Source organism: Dendronephthya gigantea, unplaced genomic scaffold (genome assembly GCF_004324835.1).
Source record: "Dendronephthya gigantea isolate DGI-Jeju-01 unplaced genomic scaffold, DenGig_1.0 000133F, whole genome shotgun sequence".
Taxonomy (NCBI): domain Eukaryota; kingdom Metazoa; phylum Cnidaria; class Anthozoa; order Malacalcyonacea; family Nephtheidae; genus Dendronephthya; species Dendronephthya gigantea.
The window spans coordinates 320,117-342,803 of NW_021163143.1; the positions used below are offsets into that span (position 1 = coordinate 320,117).

General features: G+C 36.3%; 2 protein-coding genes across 3 annotated transcripts; one reads left to right on the forward strand and one right to left on the reverse strand.

The window, feature by feature from the left end:
- The first annotated feature begins 298 nt into the window (after positions 1 to 298).
- Positions 299 to 11,652, forward strand: LOC114536339 (low-density lipoprotein receptor-related protein 4-like). Of its 2 annotated transcripts, none has more exons than XM_028557701.1 (18): positions 299 to 521; positions 637 to 867; positions 2,943 to 3,044; positions 3,412 to 3,687; positions 4,015 to 4,569; positions 5,433 to 5,561; positions 5,672 to 5,797; positions 5,938 to 6,057; positions 6,302 to 6,424; positions 6,563 to 6,688; positions 7,051 to 7,188; positions 7,699 to 7,830; positions 8,214 to 8,598; positions 9,030 to 9,445; positions 9,633 to 9,770; positions 9,863 to 10,259; positions 10,537 to 10,937; positions 11,020 to 11,652. In XM_028557701.1, exons 3-18 carry the CDS (start codon positions 2,981 to 2,983, stop codon positions 11,160 to 11,162), a joined length of 3,669 nt encoding a protein of 1,222 aa, XP_028413502.1. In that variant the 5' UTR covers positions 299 to 521; positions 637 to 867; positions 2,943 to 2,980; the 3' UTR covers positions 11,163 to 11,652. The 2 variants fall into 2 exon arrangements, with proteins under 2 accessions (XP_028413502.1, XP_028413503.1); XM_028557702.1 differs by having other exon boundaries at positions 7,054 to 7,188.
- A 60-nt stretch (positions 11,653 to 11,712) lies between these two features.
- LOC114536342 (ABC transporter G family member 28-like) lies at positions 11,713 to 21,064 on the reverse strand. The gene is made up of 17 exons (XM_028557707.1): positions 20,933 to 21,064; positions 18,027 to 18,281; positions 17,231 to 17,316; positions 16,397 to 16,633; positions 15,722 to 16,042; positions 15,367 to 15,498; positions 15,088 to 15,171; positions 14,863 to 14,973; positions 14,595 to 14,648; positions 14,313 to 14,410; positions 14,107 to 14,219; positions 13,606 to 13,875; positions 13,237 to 13,385; positions 13,003 to 13,115; positions 12,779 to 12,903; positions 12,490 to 12,633; positions 11,713 to 12,311 (listed from the first exon to the last, which is right to left on the reverse strand). Exons 1-17 carry the CDS (start codon positions 21,024 to 21,026, stop codon positions 12,028 to 12,030), a joined length of 2,670 nt encoding a protein of 889 aa, XP_028413508.1. The 5' UTR covers positions 21,027 to 21,064; the 3' UTR covers positions 11,713 to 12,027.
- Positions 21,065 to 22,687: the final 1,623 nt, after the last annotated feature.

Sequence of the window (22,687 nt, forward strand, 5' to 3'; positions counted from 1 at the left end):
GAAAATCATTGTCACAAATTTTAATTTGCTAATAAAAGTAATCCTGTTATTTAATCAAAGCTCGATACCGCATCATGACAACAGCGTGTTCCATGATTTCCCACTGCTCGCTGCTATAAACGACGTCCTTGAATGCTGCACATTTCGAATTCCACTGGTATGCGGGCGCAGATATCACGCTTTCATGTTTGTAAATCCATTCATGTTTTGCGGCGTTTGTCATATTTCGTCCCTTGTCACCACAGGGGAAAAATATGACAAACATTGACTCATTGATTGTGAATTTTTCAGAATGAGATTACCTAAAAAGTGATATATATATATATATTCATCAAATCAGCGATCTGATCTTGCTAGGAAGTTCCAATTTCTAATCATGAGAATAACGCGTTGTAACTCCTGCTGAACGGCGGAGAAACTGTGACGAATATATCAGTGCGGTATCACACACTGTGACTGTGAGTCTGACAAGCAAGTGCTGCCACAGTTATTCACCGCTGGAGATAGCTGGAGATAACATAGTAAGATTGTATTATTGTTTCAGTATTAAAGGAAATTAGGTTTACTTTGTATGAATGGTGATAAAATAGTATGAGCTTCCTAGTAAAAACAGTTGCGCGATAATTTGTGTTCTAGAATTGCCACTGCAAGGAGCAAGAGACTGGTAAGACTAGTATTGGCTTGGGTCGGATTATCCCAGGGCGTCGATGCTTATCAATTGACAGTTACGATACTCGCAGTGCATTTTCACAGCAGTCTGGTCACACTCACTGTAGTCTCGTTATACGACGGTCAAACCTACAAATATCAGGACGCACAGGCAATGTCTACGCAAACTTGAAAGGAGGATCGCGCGAGTCATTATTGGTATGTAATTAGAATTATTTGCGCGAACATGCATTTTGTGTTAGCATTTCGACATTTTTAACACATGTTCGAGGGCAAACATGAGAGCTTTGTTTGTTTATACAAAGTTCACCTAAACAATGCGATTACCCCTCGTATACTTACCACGTCGTACGAATAAAATGCTTTCTGTTGTGAGATTTTTAAAGCTGATCAAATCGACTTCATAGCCAGTCGTATTTATAATGCGAAATGTGTTCAAAAATTCATTTCCGTTTATTTATAGTAAAGTAATGGTCATAAATTTTGCATTAGGATGTAACATACTTATGATGATGCTCCGGAGTTTATTGTCGTGTTAATGGTAAATGATTTAAAAAGATGTATTGGAATGTATTGTAATTATACATAGGTGCGAACACACAGCTCTACACTTGAAGAAAGGTCATTGACTTATTTGTTCTTTGTCTTTGATCTCATTTTCATCATTTCTTGTTATACGATAATTGTACTTGTCTTCTATACTTCGCCAAACATTCGACATTTAAATACGTATTTACCTGCTTCAAATAAGTTGTTGTTTCGATTGAAGAAAGAAATCATTCTTGCTGGAATTTCGCCGCTCAAGGAAATATTAAGTTAGAAAGCCGCATGTGGGCGATAAAAACATGTAAGTTGATATTTACGTATCATGTAGTCATTGCAAAAACATCCAATGCCTGAAACGTCGTAGCTATTAGGATGCCTATAAAGACGTTTAGATTTGATTACGGCATGAAATCTATTGTACAACTACGAGAACATTTCATTAAGCAACTATCGATCACATTATTTTGGGCAAATCCTGTACAGTTACACTTTATGTAGCAGGTGTTAAACAGGAAAAAAAATGTCGTAATTGTACTCCCAGTTAAATCAATGCGGACAAAGCTTATTTGAAACCTTTTTAAAAGCAGTTCATTATTTTCATGTTTGCTTGATAAATTTTATTTATCAAGTTCAACAATACAGAAAAGCATTATATTTTTTGGTCAGTCGATAAAATTTTAATTCTTATCGTGAAGTAATGTCGATAGGCATAGCTCTGGAAACGATGTTAATTCCGTCTGACTCCTTGACATTCTGTCGCTATATATAACTACTAACTGACTAACATATGGTTAATACAGTGCCTGATACGCGCGTAAGAATGTCAACCACTCCATCCTGTCTTTTTTGATTAATCTAATACAAGAATTTAAAATGCCATCAGCATTAGTAGGTTTTTTATTATAGATTATAATATAGTTTAAATTGTTGACATGCCCCATGATTCGAGAATTATTTACAATGTCATTATTAGCCATTATTTGCATGGCATTCAGACAGCGTCACCTTCAGGTGAAATCACTTCAAATGCTTATTTTAACAATACTCAGTGAATATTCAAGGTGATGAAATTGTGAAGTGCAAAGACAGATAAATATATCCACGACTGCCACCCTGTTTCTGCATAGGTACATTGTATACATATATATATAAATACAACACTTTTTCCTGGGAAATGTAGAGAGGTTTTGTTAAGCAGAATGCTTTCATACCTTTCTTGCAAAGCTTTGAAAAACCCGAGATCCATTGAGGACAGATTGACAAATCACACAGTAAAAAAAAATAGTGCGGTAGTGGATGTCAAATCTGTATCTCGCTGTTTTCGATGAGAAACCCGAATAAGGAAAGATTACAAAATAATCAAATTATTTGGATAAAGAGATCGTGTATCTTAAACGCCACAGCTTATAAAGGTTTACCAGAAAAATCCGAAAAATCCGCGATTTCTGTACTACTTCGTTTCTAGAATTGCAAAAATACTACGTCAGTTATTGCGGCAATAGATTCTGTAGTGTAGTACAGTAGGTAATGTACAGAATGCAAATAATTTTAGATATAAAATAGTTTATATTTGTCTATATGACGATTGACGACTATTACAATGACTCTTATCATGAAACTGTTAATTGTAATTTTATATGGCGTGATATGGTGGTGCAGTGAACACAAAAATGAGAAAATGAAAGAAAGCCTCGATAACTAATTCGGTATTTATTGTTTCTCTACAGAGTTGTTGTTTCTGCCGTTATTAAGTGTATTTGGTGCAATGTTTTGGTCATGGTTGAGTGTCGCTGTTCTCCTAATCACACAGTATGCAATACTTGCCCAAGGTATATAGCATAAGTAATTAAGACAGTAAATATAATAAAGACAACCAGATTCATTCAAATACATATTTATCATTATTTATTTGATTCATCTCACTTCCATTTAATAGTTTTAACAATATAGTTAACGATGTTGTTATCCGAGACATTGAGGGATAGACAGGGGCGTAACTAGAACGATAATTGGGTGGGAAGGGATGGGGGGGGGGGTATTTACTCATATATTCACTTTTGACCGACGGATTTCTATTGTACGTAAGCTATTTCACTTACTCAAAAAAGAAATCCAGGACGAAAGATTTTGAACACTGCCTCTATTCTATATTTGTTTTTGCGATGTTCTCATATTTTAACATCTGTTTTTTAATAGGCAAGGGTTTAAAAGTTCTTCCTGAAGGTGGTTATTATAAAAGAGATGCGAAAGTGCATCTGTCCTGCGTCACAACCACTAATAAAACTCGGCCAAACTCAGTAATATGGTACAAGAATAACGAGATTGTCCCAGATAATGAAAACATTGTAGTCGATAATAATAATGGATCATTGACTATCATGAAATTCCAGCCGCATGATGAGGGATATTACCTTTGTGAGATACATCAAGGAGAATTCAGACAAAGCCCAGTGGTTGCTGTCATCCTCTTTGGTAAGACTTAATATTTCAATATATTCTCTGTATATGTCGTTCCTTGCATCTTCCGTGCAAGTATACTGATGCATACCTGCACTAGTTGAATTGTAAGGACATGGGAGAACCCTTTACTTCGCATTGTAAATTCAACCTGTATGCCTTGTCTTGTTGTTTTGTTTTCATACGACTCGTTTTATTCTTTAAAAAAATATTTTAGCTGTAGTTTTATTGCACACTGATGAAGTTTGTGCACATTGACGTGTATACATGCTTATACATACGCTATCAGGCTTTAAAAATGCATCGAATATGGGTTTTATAATATTTTTACCTTTTGTATAGTTCCTTTGTACTTAGTTCAACGACCAGTAGATGTGATCACTCGTCGTGGTACCGTTGCCACATTTTACTGTTTTGCTGATGGTAGTCCTAAACCTGAATTATTATGGCGAAGAGGCGATGTGTATTTAAAACCAGGCGAAAGTTTTGGTAAAATTCAAGTTCTGCAGGATGGTACGTTAGAGGTTATTAATGTCCAGATCATGGATGATGGTGTTTACACATGTATCGCCACCAATAACATGAGCCAGCCTCTGATAAGTGAAGCAAGATTAACTGTGACGTATCCACCTGTCATTGTAAACATGAGCAGTAATGTAACTGCAACAAGACATGGCAGGCTGACTTTACAATGCGAAGTAAAAGGTTCTCCCATGCCAACTGTCACTTGGGTAACAGCAGATAATATTGAAAGTCGTTATTCTGAGATGATGACACAAGATGGACTGCATTATTTGAGCATTGATCCCGTTCAAAATAATCACGAAGGAAGGTTCATCTGTGAAGCAAGAAATAAATATGGCGTAGCAAGAAAAGAGTTGTTTGTGAATGTCGAAGGTAAGAAATGAAAGTTTTAGTAATTTACGTCACCTGGTTCTACGGAGTTTTGCGTTGTTTGCAAGCCAATGAATTATTGGATGAATGATAAATCATGATTGTCGTGTCTTTGACCTAATTGACTCCGTCAATTTTCACGTGCCAGGAAATTATCACACAGGGTCCTAATACATTCAATCTTAGACCAATTAACTGTTTCATCGTATGTAATGATAACTATACATTGCAGCCATCAACGTCTTACATCTGTTTTTTTCCTTCTGTTTCTAACTCTTGTGGTTTGCCTTTGTGTGAGTCCATGAAAAAGACAACATATTAAGCTGATTATGACTAAAGGAACTTGACTAAAACACCAGGGTGCGCGATTATAAATCATTCAAATCATTCAGCATAAAATCAAGTATGAATGAAGGAAATGGCCATTCACTTATAATGTCCTCAATTCAATCAGAATTAACGCTATTTATTAAATAATATGTTGAAAGAATGTCAATTAATCTGTTATCGACTATACAGAGTTATATGTTGACTGCATTGAGGTAAATGATTCAGAAAGTTTCATAGATCTCACCGCAATATAATGTTGTTATAATTTCTCTGTGTCGAAGAATATATTACGTTGTTCTCGCGCCGAATTTAATTTTGTTGTATTTGAAACATTTTTTTATAAAAAACGAACACAAAACATTTTATGCAGTGGTCGCTAAACTAGGCTTAGGTTAAGTTATAGTAAGTATATAGTTAGGTTTACGTACCTGGCTCGCATAAATCAATATTTTCTTATGTTTGAGCGCGGGAATTTATACTCTAATGATGTTGGTAACGATAATGTTGGACTTTTGTTGGTGTTAATATGTTTTCAGACCGCCAATGTCATCCAAACAACGAATTTACCTGTATTGACCAAGGCAGACAAACCCAATGTATTCCAAAAGCGTGGGTCTGTGATATGGATAACGATTGTGCTGATAGTATTGATGAACAAAATTGTGGTATGTTCCGCGTTTTCATTAAAAATTTTTACATGCGTAATTTTGCAAAAATTGAGTGGACTTGCTCCATTATTTTTTGTAATTTTACTTTTAAATTCCTTATTTTACAGTTGATATAAAACCATGCTCGTCTTTCTATGATTTTGCCTGTACAAATGGACGTTGTATTCCCTGGAGACTGACATGTGATGGTGATGATGACTGTGGGGATAATACAGATGAACATCGAGATTCCTGTATGTCTCCTCCAAAATCAACAACCCTGGGGGTGTATAGGAGGGGTTTAGTATATTACCCCCACCCCCTTTTTCACAGACGCAAAATATTTCAAATTGAGTGCAGTATATGTAGGTCTCATTTCAACTTTCTTTTTAAGGCTTTCACAAATGTAACAGTTCAATATTTTTTACATGTCGAAATTGGAAATGCCTTCCAAAACTATGGCGTTGTGACAATCATGATGATTGCGGAGACGGCAGTGACGAAATGGGATGTGGTGAGTTCAGACATAAGCTGTCTTCCAGAGTGTTCCTTCCCCGCAGGGCATAACAACCATGCCAACATTTGGCGACCAATTGCCGGTATTTTAATTTTGCATGAATATTTTGAATCAGGTGTCGGTAGACATAATTAGTGTATCGCATATTATTCCGAATCGACTAGTCTCCCCATGCAGAAACACCATACATTTACAAACATACTTAAGTGATAAGGAGTTAAAAACTTTGAATTATGTGCAGATAGTGAAACATCGTGTCTAACAGACGAATTTCAATGTAACGAAAGCAAGAAATGTATAAAAAAATCGTGGATCTGTGACAAAGATAAAGATTGTTCTGATGGATCAGATGAAAGAGACTGCGGTAAATCTATATTCACTTATATTTTACTTGTTATTTATGCTGCTAATGTTATTTAGGTGATAAATGAATTAACTATGGACTGGATTGATTTATTGTAACATTAATTAAATTTTGGTTTCAAAAAAATGTTTTTTACAGAATACGCAGCATGTGGTGCTGATAGTTCTATGTTTCCATGTCATAATGGCGAGTGTATCCCGTTGCCATGGAAATGTGATGGCGAATATGATTGTAGTGATAGATCAGATGAAATTGAATGCGAAGGTAATGTTTTGTATAAAGAAATAGCAAATAGGCACAAATTTATCATTTTATTTGATAGGAAGCAGAGAATATGCAACTTTGAGAGTGATAAATAAAAGTACCCTGTCTTGTGCAAATGCGGTGTACATGTCTGAAATTCACTAAAAATTTCACTAAAAACGACGGCAGCTTAGAAAGAGTTAAGTGTGTGGATGTGAAACAAAATTAAATCCCTTTGCCCTTGTTTGTCGTTGCCGTCATATTGTAGTTGCCAAACTTTGTAATATCTCTTCATTGACACGAGAGTGTCAACCATACTCTCTTACCATATTAATTGCCAAGTCATTTGGTATACTGCAAAGTAAGTCGTCATTTCTTTGCAGCAGAACCTCAAGGTCAAGTTCCCCCAAAAATGTGCAACAAGGATGACCACTTGTGTGACAATGTCTGGTGTATACATAGTTCGTGGTTATGTGATGGTGACAGAGATTGTAGAGATGGTTCTGATGAAAGAAACTGCGGTAGGGGCTTCTCTGCTAACACGCAAGTTAAATTGCTTATTAGAGAATAAGTGCGTATTTTTAAAAAGTGAAAAAACGGCGAATGGAAACGTATTCTGTATGCATAAAAACCTGTCATGTCTGGACTAACTTAAGGTAATAATTCTATCTAATGTTGCAATGGAAAAAACTGCGACAGCCTTCAGTGCCTTGCCTATCCGGTTTTCGCTAAGAATTGAGTGCCAGTCCAGAAGCAGTGCAGCCGCAGCCGGGCTGGCCGTATGCATGATCTCTCTTACCAGAGTTTTAACTTTTAAGAAGCTTGGAATGACTGTGACTCTTCGAGGTTTCGAAATGAGTCATTTTTATGAACTTGACCATGTCACTTCGATTTGAGTACGTCCTTCTCTGGTTTCATTCTCCTTTCGCTTAAATAACGTTAAGTTTATATTAATGCTCTGATATGCATCGACAAACTGTCAGCTTTATCAAAACCATAAAAAATCGTTTTTTTCATTTTATCCTCTTAAGGTACCTCTCCACTGTTGAGTTCTCGATGTCGTCAAGATGAACATGAGTGTGGTGAAGAATGTGTCTCGGGAAATAAGATTTGTGATGGAATCGTTGATTGTTTGGATGGGTCTGATGAAAACGCATGCCAAGGTATGAAATATGTATAAATGAGACGTCACATGCACCTAAAAAATTTGACCACGGTTGACTATTAGTTCCAACTACACCACATTCCTTGTTTTTCAACGAGCGGTTTACGCATGTCAGCAAGGAATGTGTCTTAACTTCAATATACACTATACTACATTATACTATCATGGAGCAAAACGTTCTGGGGATTTTGTTATATAATTAAGTCTAAGATGAAAATGTAAGCGTAAAGATATATTGCATTTTAAGTAACGTAATGACAAAGACTGGAGAGGCTAGGCCCTATTCCATAAAACAGTGTATTTACATATGCTACTCAAATTTTTGCTGTTAATTTTTTGAATTGGGTCTCAAAAATGACGTAGATTTTTGCTTTTGTATAGAGTACATCCTGTATAGTACACAAAATAGCATTAACAGGCTGGATTTACATGACTACAGTTCTAGAGTTTTGTTTAATGAACTGCCAAATGCTGTAGCGATTGATTTTGACATTGAACAAGAGATGGTGTACTGGACGGATATACATCACGATAGTTTACACCGGGCTAAAATTGAAGCAGAAGATAATTCTTATGAGACTGTGATAAAGTTCAATTTGGCAAGTCCTGAAGGAATAGCGGTGGACTGGGTTGGAAGTAAGCTATACTGGACTGATAGAACTCCAGGAAAGATTGAAGTTTCTGAACTGGATGGACGTAACCGTGCTGTGTTGGTCGGTGAAGACGTTCAAAACCCAAGAGCGATCGTTGTTTATCCAAAATACAGGTGCTACATATTAGATTACAATTTATTTCACTTAAGGTCTGTTCACGGAATGTAGTCTGTTGTTAATCCAACAAAAATGGACCGTGTGAAAAGACCTTTTAAGATCACAAAATAATCTAACATCTTATATAAAATAGTCATCATCTTTCAATTATTGCGTTTAATGGCGTGCAGTTAATTTGATGTTAGTTTTTTGAGAGAAGTTCACATGACAGGTGCTTGAATGATTTAAAGTTGTTGATGATCAAATGATGTTAGCTTTTTTAGGTTGAGGTCACTGGTCTTACATTTTTTATCGCCTTGTACGGCGTTATATCATTCGGCTATGACAATATACAACTATAATACAATATATATATTACAACTTATAATTATTATTATTATTAATGAGCAGGAGAAGGCATCGACACAACTGTAATTTACTTTTTAAGATTGTTATTCTGGACAGAATGGAAAGAGGGTTCCGAACAAATAGAACGATGTGGAATGGATGGAGATCCTAACACACGAGAGGTTTTGGTAAGTAGTAATATCTCATGGCCGAATGGTTTGACCATTGATTACCAAGTGGAGCGGCTGTGGTGGGTGGATGCTAAGATGGATAGAATTGAAAGTATAAATCTCGATGGAACAGAAAGAAGGATTGAGATTAGTCGCACGAATGGAGAACTGGAACATCCGTTTTCTGTCGCAGTTTTTGGGCAAAGTATTTTCTGGACTGAGTGGACAGAAAAATGTATTTACGAAACAAAGAAAGGTTCAAACGGACGAATAACAATTGCGCAACGTGTACAAGACCTGCTTCCAATGGATATAAAGATAGTACATCCACATCAGCAACTCAAAGGTAGGAGTTTCGTACGTTACTGAAACCCTTCTATATAAATTTGTCAGGTTTAGTTTACGTATCTTCGCAAATCAAGCTTTGTTGATAGGCCGGTCTTAACCGTAGCAGACAAAAAAAAACTATAAAAATGAAAAACCGTTTTAAACACTGCATGCTAATCAGTGAGGTCATTGCATTTTTTACATAGAACGTAATCCTTGTGGCTTAAACAATGGACAGTGTAGTCATCTTTGTCTTTTATCACCAAACAAAAAACAGTCGTATTCCTGTTTCTGTCCTACTGGTATGAAACTATGGAAAGACAAGAAAACCTGTACAATACAAGGTTAGTTTGTTTATATTTTCTTTTTTTCGAGTCTCGAAAATCGTGTCCCTCGCAAAAGAAATAAAATGGTTTTATATCTTGTTTTGTTACAGACAGTCCTCCATACATATTGTTTGCAAATAGTGTTGGAATATTCTACTCAAATGTTGATTTGCAACACATCAGTCCAGTTTTAGCCGGAATTGCTGGTGGTGCCGCTGCAATTGATGTTGATCTTAAGAAAAAATATCTATACTGGTCAAATGTCGTGAATGATACCATAAAACGTGTTTCCTTAAGTCATATTGGTGCCGTCGAAACGATCATTTCAGATAATCTGGAGTCGGTGGATGGGATAGCTTATGATTGGGTTAACAGAAAGTTGTACTGGACAGATGGGAAAAGACGGGTGATTGAGGTTGCCGACCCTGAAGAGCCAAACTCAAGATTGACTCTGATTGATGAAAATCTTAACAAACCAAGAGCGATTGTTTTACACCCAAAAACAAGGTGAAGCTTTTCGACAAAATTATATATTTAAAACAAGAAAATGCCACAGTCGTTCTCACTAACGCAAAATTACAAGAATAATGCCCTTTCTTCACTAAGCCATGAAATAAAATCCAATAACTCCCCGGCTAAAAAGATATCTATCCTGACATCGTTTCCTCTATTTCCTTTCATTGCCTATGACTGCAATCTACGCACCTCTCAACCTTTTTACAGAGGTGAAAATTAGTTAAATGCAAGTGATTCTTGTTGTCGTTAAAGATATTCTTCTTTGTAGATACATGTATTGGACTGACTGGGGTGTGAATGCTCAGATTGAACGATGCGGAATGAATGGTGATATAGCTACAAGAGAAACTGTGGTTAAAGGAATGTTTGGTTTTCCAAATGGACTTGCAATTGATTATAACGAAGAGAAGTTATGGTGGGCAGACGCCATGTTGGATAAAATTGAGACGTCAAATTTGGACGGTTCATTAAGAAGAATCGTTGTTGCAGAAGAATCAATTCATCCATTTGGTTTGATAGTTTATAACAGTTCTATAATATGGACGGACTGGGTGGCTAATAAAATCTTCAAGGCAGATAAATTGGCTGGAAAAATCTATTTTTCAAAAGGCGTTGGATCATTTCGACCAACAGGAATCAGAGTCGTGCACGAACAGATGTATCCTAGAGGTATGTGTTTTATGTTTTCAAACAACAACTTTTCTGGCTGCAATTAATTATATCAATTTTTCCCGAATAATTTTCATTTTAGAAACCAATCCTTGCGGCAGAAAGAAGAAAGGTTGTAGCCATCTTTGTTTACTCAATCCCAGACCTCCGTATTACAGCTGCCGCTGTCCTAATGAGATGTTAATTCTGCCAGATAAAAAAACGTGTAGACTGAGAGGACTATAGGATGAAGTATTTAAGTACAGCTTATTAATATACGAATATATCAGCAGACGAGATAGAACTAAAGTTTACATATATTGAAATTACTATTTAAATACACGCCAATCATAATACGTTGGCATCATTTATATCATCCTCTTCCTGCATCAAGTTTATAATCATGCAGATGCAAAAGTACGTAAAAATGTTATGTATACGAATTCATAGTCAATATAGTGCCAATTAACATACTTTCCAGCAAGATAAGTATTATTATTCGCTAAATAAATATGGCTTAGGCCTTAGGCTGAATGCCTTCATAACAACTTGTTTAAAGTAAATTCTTCCGAAATAACTGAAGAGCAGCGAAGCAGCTCAGTTTTCCAACAACTCGACGTTGCAACATAAAGGCCTCCGTTATTAACTATTTGTGAGTCTTTTAGGAATTTCAGAATTCAGAGCTGAGAATGAGGTGAATAACTTCAAGTCAACAGGAGGTGAGGAAGGCTTTGTGACTGAGTATTAAAGAGAAATATAAGTGAAACAATTCTAGGTCCAGTTTTGATGTGTTCCACCAACATATGCATATGTGTCACTCTGATGAATTAAAACACTCATATAGCTACCTAAAAAGCTTTATTATTATACCTCAATACAGTATACGTTAAGAAAATGATTAAAAGCAGCCAGGTTGTAAGAGCGCAAGATGCATTGAACTGTAATTCCTTTCAGATTTCTAATTTTTTCTTTCATGTCCATGCACAAGTTTTTTATAACGAAAATTAATTGATTATTAGTTCCCTAATAATCAAATTAGCTTGAAATCAAATGTTCCTGTGTGCATGAGTATATATATCAGTCTCAAAAACTACAACTAAAAGCTAGTGAATTACTGTTGTTTTCCACGATTGGTAAAGAGCAAGAAAATTAAAGCAAACAAGCGAAACACGACAGCCATGATGATAATTATTCCCATACAAAAAGCAAAATTTCCATCTAAAGCATAATGGTCAGGGAAGGCAATTCTGTCACGTATTGGACGATCAACGTCAGGATATCGCAAAGCTTCTTTCTCAAACAGAGCCTCCACAAACCAGCGAATATAGGACAAGTTGTAACCAAGAGGTCCAAAGAAATCCAAATCATCAAGTTTACACAATGTTGGTGAAAACCCTGCATGAATTAAGAATGCATTTAAACAATTATATTGTGCCTGGTCGTTAGTGAACAAACTGTATATAGTGTATATTATTTAACCAAACTGGAGTTTTGGCGGAGAAGGACGCCTGTTCCGGCCCAATCAACAGTCTATGAAGCCTTTTACTACTATACTATAGCAATATATACAGACCTGACAGCATAGCCATTACCAAAACTACCACAACAGACGCCATTTGTGAACTTTTGGGGTTAAAAATCGTGGAAACAGCATAGCCAATGCCAGAACAGCATAACTGGGCACAAAACACTGCAGTATAATGAGAGCTGAAGTATGCTGAAATATATAAAGAAATTTGTTTAACAATTATATAACAAACTAAATGTTCTACTCGTATTTACTAATTTGGTCTATATCAAATGGTCTATATCTAACTATGTCAAATGGTTTTTTTATGGTTTATGCAATAATATATTCTTACATCGTGGTGACGTCAGAGTGTAGAGAAGACTGAGGTAAACCAAAGGCATTATTACCAAGATTGGCAACTGAGCAAAATTTACCGCCAGAAAATAACTAACTCGGTTCACACCTGCAGCACTTTCCCTAAAAGATAAAAAAGAAATTTTAGATGCGGATATAAAGCGTATATTTTTTATTTTTTCCTGCATGCCGTATTCCGAATGGAAAGTTTGAAAACATTACCTCCAAAATGTAGTTCTATGGTTCCCAAAACATCTCAGAGATGCCAACATCGATGTTAACCCTATTGCCATCCCACTCATACGACAGAGCCCAGTGAATTTCTCTAATTTCACCTGCATCAATAAACGATATTTACGAGTGAAACCTTTCTTGCGACTGCAAGTCTATTTTGCTTAAAACTCTGCATGCGTGTGCTTTATAAAATCAAATAACTATAATAAATTGGCGTCCTACCTCAAGGTACAGGGCCCCAAGAACACCACCAGCAAAGAATACCAAGAAAACGTCAATAAGCAAAGTTTTTACCAGACGAATTTGAAGCAGAAATTCTCGTTTAGTGAATGTGAAAAATTGATAAAGCGGGTTCGGTAGAACACGTTTTTCTAAAAACAAATGGTTTAACGGGTTAATTTCGTACATTTGAATATTTTACCACAAATATCATGCGATTGCTCTAGCTGTTGCTTAAGATTATCTTGCTTTCAATACGGTATATATCGTGAATGCTACTATATGGTTGCTGTAATGGTGAATTTTCATACTGGTCACCATACTAGAAATGTATTCTACAAAACGATGCGTACATTCTACATAATTTCCTACCTTCCGGTCCAGAACTATCTATTTTTTTCATCCCGTCCTCAGACGTTTCTCCTTCCCCAGCAGAGTTTTTATTCCAGGATTCGAACAGATCTACGTCTTCTTCTCCTGTCTTTACCGATCCTCCAATAACATCCATATAATAATCAGCTGGATTGACATTGGCGGGAGTATTAAAACCAAGAGATGAGAAATAAGTGGCCGCGCCAGACACGGTTCCTTGATAAACTGTTTTACCACCAGGGCCAAGGAGCAAGATGTTGTGGAACATATCTAACATAAAGCAACGAGTTTTAGGACGTCATACACATGCATGGGGAGGTCACTTTGGGCAGAATTTTCTTAGATATGTCCTGAGGTTTATGAAATCAACTAAGCCTGTGCAAAGAAGAACGTTCAAACACGTAATCATAAGCATGAAACCATGCAGGTAGTTCATGTGTGCCAATACTTTCTGGAAAACAGCATTTTCTCTGTCATAGATTAATTCGTGTTTTCACTTACTGAAAATTTCAAAACGTGGTTGATGAATAACGCACAAAACCGTCAATCCTCCTTTTTCAGCCACAGCTCTCAACGACTTCAATACTGACAAACTTGATGTGCTATCTAAACCACTGAATTCAAGAAACGCGTTTCATATATTTAATCTCACTTTCGTTACCAGTAATCTTTTATCCATGATGTAAAAGTAAACATTCGCTTAATACCTTGTAGGTTCATCAAGAAACAACAAAGTTGGATCAGCAATTAACTCCATGCCAATGTTAACTCTTTTTCGTTGTCCACCGGAAATGCCTCTTGTTTCCTAAATCATATTAATCCAAGAATTATAAACATGTACAGTTTAAGTACAGTTTAACATGTACATGTACAGTTCATAGTATACCGTTTACACAGGCAGATTTGATTTGAAGATATCACATTGAAATAAGACATTGCTAAGATACTGTGCCCTCAAAAATCAAAATTATCCAGAAATATATGCATACTTCATCACCAATCAGTGAGTTAGCGACATGAGAAATCTCTAAAATATTGAGAGTCTGAAAGATGAAGAAAAATGTAATAAACAGAAAGAACAATTTAAAAGTCCATGCAGGGTATACTGTATATAGCGAAGCATTGAAGTGGTGCATTAACCTATATTACGTCAGGACAAACCATGCTGATTGTAAAATCATTCCTCCAACTGTAAATAAGGATGTTTGAAAAAACACTTTGCATCGTAATACTGCATGAAACAGTTTAAATTCATACCTGTCGTATCTTATACTTTATTGTGCGGGTATCAGTTCCTGATGGTAAGCGAAGCATAGCTTGATAATACAAGACTTCGTGAACAGTTAAATTTCTGTGCATCGTGTCCTCCTGTCAAATAAGAGGTGTAATATTATTTTGAAACATCATATAAAAAATCTATAAAATTATTTAGCATACCGAAACAGTTTTTATCCAGCCGATAACAAATTCCGTATACCCTACCTGAGGAACAAACCCAGTTATTGATCTGAACTGTTTGATTCCTTTTACCACTTCATTATTAAACAATATTTCTCCATTTGCATCCTGAAGTGAAAATTTTCTGCGGTTAAAATTACTTTTCGGCTTCCATAAAAAATTGGATTCCAACTAAAAGTAAAGTTTTACTAAAAGACAGAACCGTTTAATTCAATTTAACAGAATTGTTCAGCAATTTCATTTTTCTTTAAGAAATAATGGAGCTAAAGAGGAGATTGTTTCGCAGGAAACCCAAACATTTACCCCATAGTACGCTTTGCCACTTAATGTGTTGAGGAACGTTGTCTTTCCCGCCCCAGAAGGCCCCATGACCGCAGTTACCTCACCCGAACGCACGTGACCGGTCACTCCTTGTAAAACAACTTTTTGATCGCCCTGAAAAGAAATGAAATAGTCTCTTAGGCAAACGAAGGAAATTATTCTTCTAATCTTTCGGACTGGAGGATTTCGTTAGTTTTGAAAGATTCTGAAAAATGATCTGGACGTAAGTTCACTCCTAAATTACGTCTTTGGTAATCAAGTTGAGTGTATTTGTGACCACTTCTGTCACTTGTGACCAATCAAGCGCCTTCATAATTGCCAAAATATACAAACATACTCCTTTTAAAGTCAATCCAAGGTTTTTAAAGCTTATGTCAATTGTATACGACTTTCGTTCGATTTCTTCCTCAGTGTCTGAAAACTCGCCAAGCTTGACAGTAGTGTTAGCTATTCCGGCATCTACACAAAAACTTTTAGTTGAAGATCGTTCTCTTCCAGTGAATCTCGTGAAATAGACATTGAAGTAGAACTTGGCTGTCTCCCATTTGTGATAAAGAACAAGTAAAGCAATGAAAATTAATAAGACGAGGAGATCCAGTAACGGAGCAATGAAGTTGAAAATTGGAGCTGAGCTGTTCTCCTTGCATTTCGTTAGCCACTGAAATCAAGAAAATAAAGCGGAACTTAGCTAATATTTGTAACACAATTTCCATCTTCCTTCAAGCACGGCTGTTGGTGCATGGGGGAAGCGTCCTCCAATTTTTAATATTATGGGGCAAAAATATCTCCCCTCCCTTTAAAAAGCGGAGTTATTTATGATACGTAACGGTCGGATGTTATTTAAAGCAATTTATTATACTTTTATTTCGAAAATTTCTTTATTTTTTCTATCCACTTCGTTAAAGGCAAATTTATTTTCACCAGGCATGATAAAACATCCTCCAAAGGTAGTAGTAGTATACTGACTTGCTCCTTGATTGTTAATATATTTACCCAGTGTTAAATTACTTACCGGACAAGGATCAGGTTCTGTGCTTCCTGGACGACAATAATAACCAGATTTACATGGTTTCATAACATCAGGTTTTGGGCAGTAATAACCACGAGGGCATGGTTTGGGTACATCTGTGCCACCACAGATACAGTTAGAATCATTGAGACCGTTACATGTTCTTTCAGTTATATTTAACAGCAGTGGGGGATCGTAATTATCACCACAGCAGACATCGAAGCCGCACTGCTTTGTTTTCTGTCGATTAGAAATAAATAATAAAAGATTAGGACGTATTAGCCCTAACTTTCAGGAAAAATATATCGTGGCTTGGTAGAAGATACGATTGTGTTCTAGCTTATAGATACAAGGATTTCTAAGTTGCTCTGCTTTCAATTTGTAAGTCTTAACGATGCATGCAAAATATTTATTTTTTCACATCCTACTCAAAGTTCCCTCGATTCTCCATGTCTTCGCTCTCAGGCTTCGTTCACACGGTACCGGACGAAATTGGAATTCGTTCAGTATACTCGTGCGAACATGTAGAAACAGTCAAAATTTTATCATTTTCTACCGAGTTAACACCTAAACCGGACGAATTCAGACACGATCCGCGTCCTGTCCCGTGTGAACGTAGCCTCACATTTGTCCACTAAATATACACTCACGCATACGATACTTAACCAGACCAGGTGAATTTTCTCAGTTTGATGCCGCTTCTATGAAAACATTTCCTGAAATCCCGCCCGAATTCAGCGTTCAACTGGTCAGGGTTATCACATTTGGTTATCAAATTTTTCAATCATATTTTTTGTCACATTCTCAAGATAAAAAGTATAACTTCATAAAACTTACAGTTCCATTTTTCTTTTGCTTTGGAATACAATAAGCACCAGACGGACACGGAATAATACACAGCACTTGAGGAGGACAATAGAAACCTGTATCGAAAATAATAGATATAGTTTATAGTTTGGTTTCGTTTGAGTCCTAAGAACATGACGTAAATGGACAAACAATGAAATTGAGCTGTCTACCGCGTACGTAGAATGTTTAATGATGGCCTGACGAATGATTTTTTACAGTAATCCCCAAATTGATTTCTGGCATATCAAGGACAAAGAATATTATAAGCGTTGCGCAATGATGTTGAGCAATGCTGAAAAGTATATACACGGAGTTACGACGTGGGCTTGACGTTTTTACAATTCGCAACAAAGCAAAAGGAGAGCTTATTTTTACTCAGCCAAAGCGAAAATAGCTACGACACAGAAATATTACATGCCCTAACTCCGCAAAGATGACGAAGTTTGTCATTGGTTTGCAAAACACAGAAATCTAGCAATAATGGCCGAATTTGCGGTTATTGCAATAGTGATCCTATTTCATTGTTTTCCAATCTTGGGTAAACTATGTGCCATTTGAAATTTGAATTAATTTTGTGCAAGTGCACGGTTTTTACAATCCAGGTGGTGAAAGAATAAGAAGTGAGGATGGTCATCGAAAACAAAAACACGATGAGAGTTAATTTACAAAAAAATAATGCTTTACAGGGTTGAAAAGTAAAATAAGTTCAAAATAGAGCTAAAGGTCTCAAACTGCGTATTTGACGAATAATCTGAAGTTTGGAACTCGACGAACACGTGAATACCTTTTGGACAAGCCTTTATGCTTCCATCACCGGCATGCAGGTAAAACCCACCCGCACATGCCTGAGTACGCCAGGGGTGAACGCAGTCTGTTTTTGCGTTAAACTTCGGCGTTACAGGTCTCACGGGTGATGTTTTATTAACCAGTTTTTTTGGTCTCTCGCAAGGCTTAACTAGTTCATTATCACCAGCAATTGGACAGCAGTATCTTGAATATTCCTTTGGACAGCATCCACTCGGTGGAGGTCGGGCTTTCTCTGAAAAACAAAGGGACGTTGAAATCGTAAAACTATGCTTAGTAAAACACCGAAGCCGAAGTGAAAACTTTGCAGTAAAAATAATAAGCAAGCAGTTTATTATACTGAGTAGTAATTAAACGTTCGTCCCACAAAATTACAAGAATATTTTTATGAACTGTACAGCATGATAGACATGAAGGCCAACAACGGAAGTCGGACGTTTTCAGGTGAAGTGTTCCGTTTAGCTGGTCTTCGTGGAATGTCAAGACTCAAGTATCCTTATCGTTAAATCAATATCGCGGTTAATAAATTTCATCCCCAAAATAATAGTTTTAAAAGACCAACACGTCGTCAGCTTTTATTTTTGTGTATAGAGGGGCATCTTATTTGTATGAGCATCATAGTATAAGTAAAAATTTAGCTCAATCATAGAATTTTAGCTCAGTTATAACTATAAAAGCTCAAAAATTAAATTATTAAGCGATATTAAATAGGGAAGTATTTTAAAACTTTGCTGTTATCAGTTATAATTATATGTCTTATAAAAATAAAAATCTTCCGAAATATAGTTTCTAATATCTTTCGTGTAAGCATGTGGTAAAATATATCGGTAACTTTCAATATTACTTTCTGAAATAACGGCTACTGAGTGGATTAGAGGGTAATAATCTTGTTCAAATCTGGCGAACTGATTATGAGATTATTGTAATATTTCGGCAGTGACTCTATGGCTATGAGTCCAAATCGTTTTACATATATATATATATATATATATATATATATATATATATATATATATATATATATATATATATATATATATATATATATATATATATATACTTGTACTTCTTTCTGTTAAATTAACAAGTTATTTTTATTCAACTCTACTTTTATAAACTAGAGACAAGAGGTGTTCATCACGGAGTTATTAAATAAAATTCAGTAAATAATGTTGTAGACAACACGTGATGGCCGCTTTGTCTTCGATATTGAATGAAACATGAAACATGGCCAGAAAATTCGGACATATTTAACATTCTACTTCCGCCTAAATTTGCATATGGTGTCAAAATAAAGCTTCGTGAGTTTATAGTAAACTGTAATGTGCACAGTACTAAACGCTAAAAATACACCTTTAGGTAGGTCAATTATAATTTGCCTTAATTGCTCGTTGCAGAGCAAGTTAATCTTAATATTTTTATACAGTATTTCAAAATGTTTTATCAGTATTCGTCCTGCATTTTCAAAACAAAGTTTTGGTCATTTATCACGTTGAATACCATATAAAACGAAAACCGTAATAGCGTAGAAATAAAATAAAAATGCAGAGCCGACATAAACCTTTGCCAGCAAAATATTACCTCAGGATCTTCAATATGACACGAGTTACAAGAAACAACCAGGGCAAATAGCAAAGATGCAATGATTTTCTTAAATTTTGCAAAATTTAAGAATGCGCAATATAATTTATAGTTCTGCAAACGAATAATATTTGAACAGATATGCAAATTTGCTACGGCAATCTGCATATTCCATGTCCGCAATTTCTGGCCATGATTATGCGGCGGAATGTTTTTTATGACGATACCACACTGTGACGACTGACGATACCATAACTACAGTTAGTAGATATAGTGAGCCGGCAGATTGGATTATATTATGTTTTTAAATCATAGAAATTATTATTTACTCCAAAGAATACTTGGGTTACTGGCAGCCTGAACATGCACATGCAGACCTTAAAACATTTGAGGTGTCAAATGTTCATACTTGGCCAATATATCAGACAGAGTTGAGGGTTTATACTAAATTGCCGGCATTTGTACCTAAAGCTCGAAATGGTTCTTACAAGCAGTGCCGTCATGATTGAGTACTTAGTATTGAGTATTTCCTCACGAGGAAGAACCCGTTCTTGCGCACTCTGCCGAAATATAGCGGCTAAAATACCCTGAACACACCCTTTATAGTCTTATCGTTCTTACTTGAGCCTTGCCCGAGCATCACTTACTCTTACTCAGCTTTTTGACTGTAAAACTCATGCATCGTTCCACAGTTTAGGCGAAATTGATCGAATTGTGCTGCTGCGCATGTGGAAAATGACTTCAAGGTTTTCCAATATAACTGGAACAAAGATAAGATTGTCGAGAAGGTTTGAACACTTCCATATTTGACATCTATTCTATTGTTTATATAAGAAACATTGCAGGAATTATAGTCCATATCAACAATCTCTTGTTGTAGCTATTCTGAGCCTGAGGTCGTATTCATAACGCTTCTTGTTCACTTCACTGGCTCTGGTCTAATATAGTGGTGTGTTTATATTCAATCACAAGTGAAAGCAGGTAAAATAAAATTGTGTAATATTGTAGATATGGACTTCAGCAAATTTGCAGCTGAATCAATAATGATTATACAGCTAGGGCCAAGCAGTTTGCTGCATATATAGCCACTATACATATACATGCATATATAATCGGTGGCAAGTGTTTTAGCGTCATAATTTTGACCATATATATCTGTATAATGATGCTTGAAAATTATTTCCATTGATTGCCGGGTGTGGAAGCGAAAGAAGCCATGCTTCATGTGGTTACATGTCAACGAGACTCGAAAGCAAAGACAAGCACCAATAATTATTTCCAAGAAGTGGTATAGAAGTCACTTACTTTTACAAAGAGATTCCTGTTTCGTCCAATGAATCAATGATAGTAGAAATAGAGCGAAGACATTGCGTCTTACTATCCACAATTTGCCTCTCATGCTTGTCGTTACTGGGCGCTGCATGCTGTTGACAAGAATTCGACGTCGCAACATGTGGTTTTATTAAAAATTTTTGAATAATCAATATTTAATTTGAGCGGGCTCGCGGGGAGTATAGGATTAGGAGGGTTACTTTTTGCGTCAGCCGTTTTTAATAAAGGTAATTAATACGTTGACTAGTCACTACAGTTGTAATATTTCCAAAACCTTAACGAAAACCTTTACCATTTCCTATAATAAAAAGAGTTAATTATTCATTTTCTAAACTGTTTCACAACAGCAACAAGGTCTTGTGTAAACTGTGTAATTTGATACGCGCATTGATATAATAATGCCACATGCACTGTCAGCTTCATTACAGCTAGCGGTGTGTGTCAGCAATAAATGTTTGTTTTGCACTTTTGCTATTCAAATTTGCCACTATATATATAAAACTAATCAGTTAACGTTCCATTGAAGCTGACGATCTAGCCCAAGAATGCATGGAGTAGAATCAGTGGGTGGACATAGGTTTCACATGTTACAATAAATGCTCTTCTTTCCAACCAATTTGAATTAAGTCGTCCCGCCTATTGTTCGAATGGTTGACGTCTTTGTGTGTTCTCACTCGTGTTATACACTTATACGTCCTTATTTTCAATCATAGTTTCACCAAAAGAATGCGATTTTCTTTGCATGCTTCTTAGTCTTTACAGGGTGCCTGAAAGACAAAAATGAAAGAAATAACATGCTGCGATGCAGGGCCGTCGCGAAGTGATTTGGATTGGGGGGGTGTCAGGGGTAAAAATACCGAGTGATTCAAGACAGGGGTGGCGCCAGGAATTCCCCGACACAGGGGCTAAGTTCCCCGACAGGGGGTTGGGGGCTGAGCTCCTGGTTGTCTTTAACGTGTAGAAAGGTAAGGAAGCACAGTTTTCGGTTTATTGCTTCAGTCCCATGCCTTAGATTTGGAGCCTATGCTCACGAGGCGCCACCTTGGTTGGCGCCGAGCGAGAAAATTTTTGAAATTTGATTGCTCTAGATCTTTGGAAATTAGCATTTCAGAGTCTTATCGCGGACTTTTTCATGAAAATTTTTATGCTACAAACCATGTACAATGTAAAATACTAAGTTAAATTTTGAAGCAGTTTATCTGTTTTATTTGGGAGAAATAAAAACAATAGAGGGCGACTCAATGTATCTCCTGTTCATTCCCCGAATTGTAAAATTCTCCCCGACAGGGGAGCTAGAGTTCCAATATCTCAGTGAAGGCTGAACTGACAGTCAAACAAAAATCACGCCTGAGGACAATTTATAAAGTAAACGTGGGTTTCACATTTCAGCCTCCCGCCGATTTTCGACGACTAAATGACGACACTTCTGACACTGAGATGAACTAATCAAAACTATTAAACTAATATGGTTTAAGCATAATATTGTAAGACAACAATTTGTACAAACAGTATTTCAAAATACGGCAAAAATGAAGTTATTGCTTCAACGCCTACATATTGCTAAGTTTCTTCGATACTTTAACAATTCACTGAATGCCGATTTTGTTCGACTTGCCTAACATTATCGTAGCAATTTGCCGACTCCGGCCGATTTGAACAAATTATTGGGGGGGTGAAGCACCCCCCCACACCCCCCCCATTGCTGGGAACGGGCATGCATGGTATTCT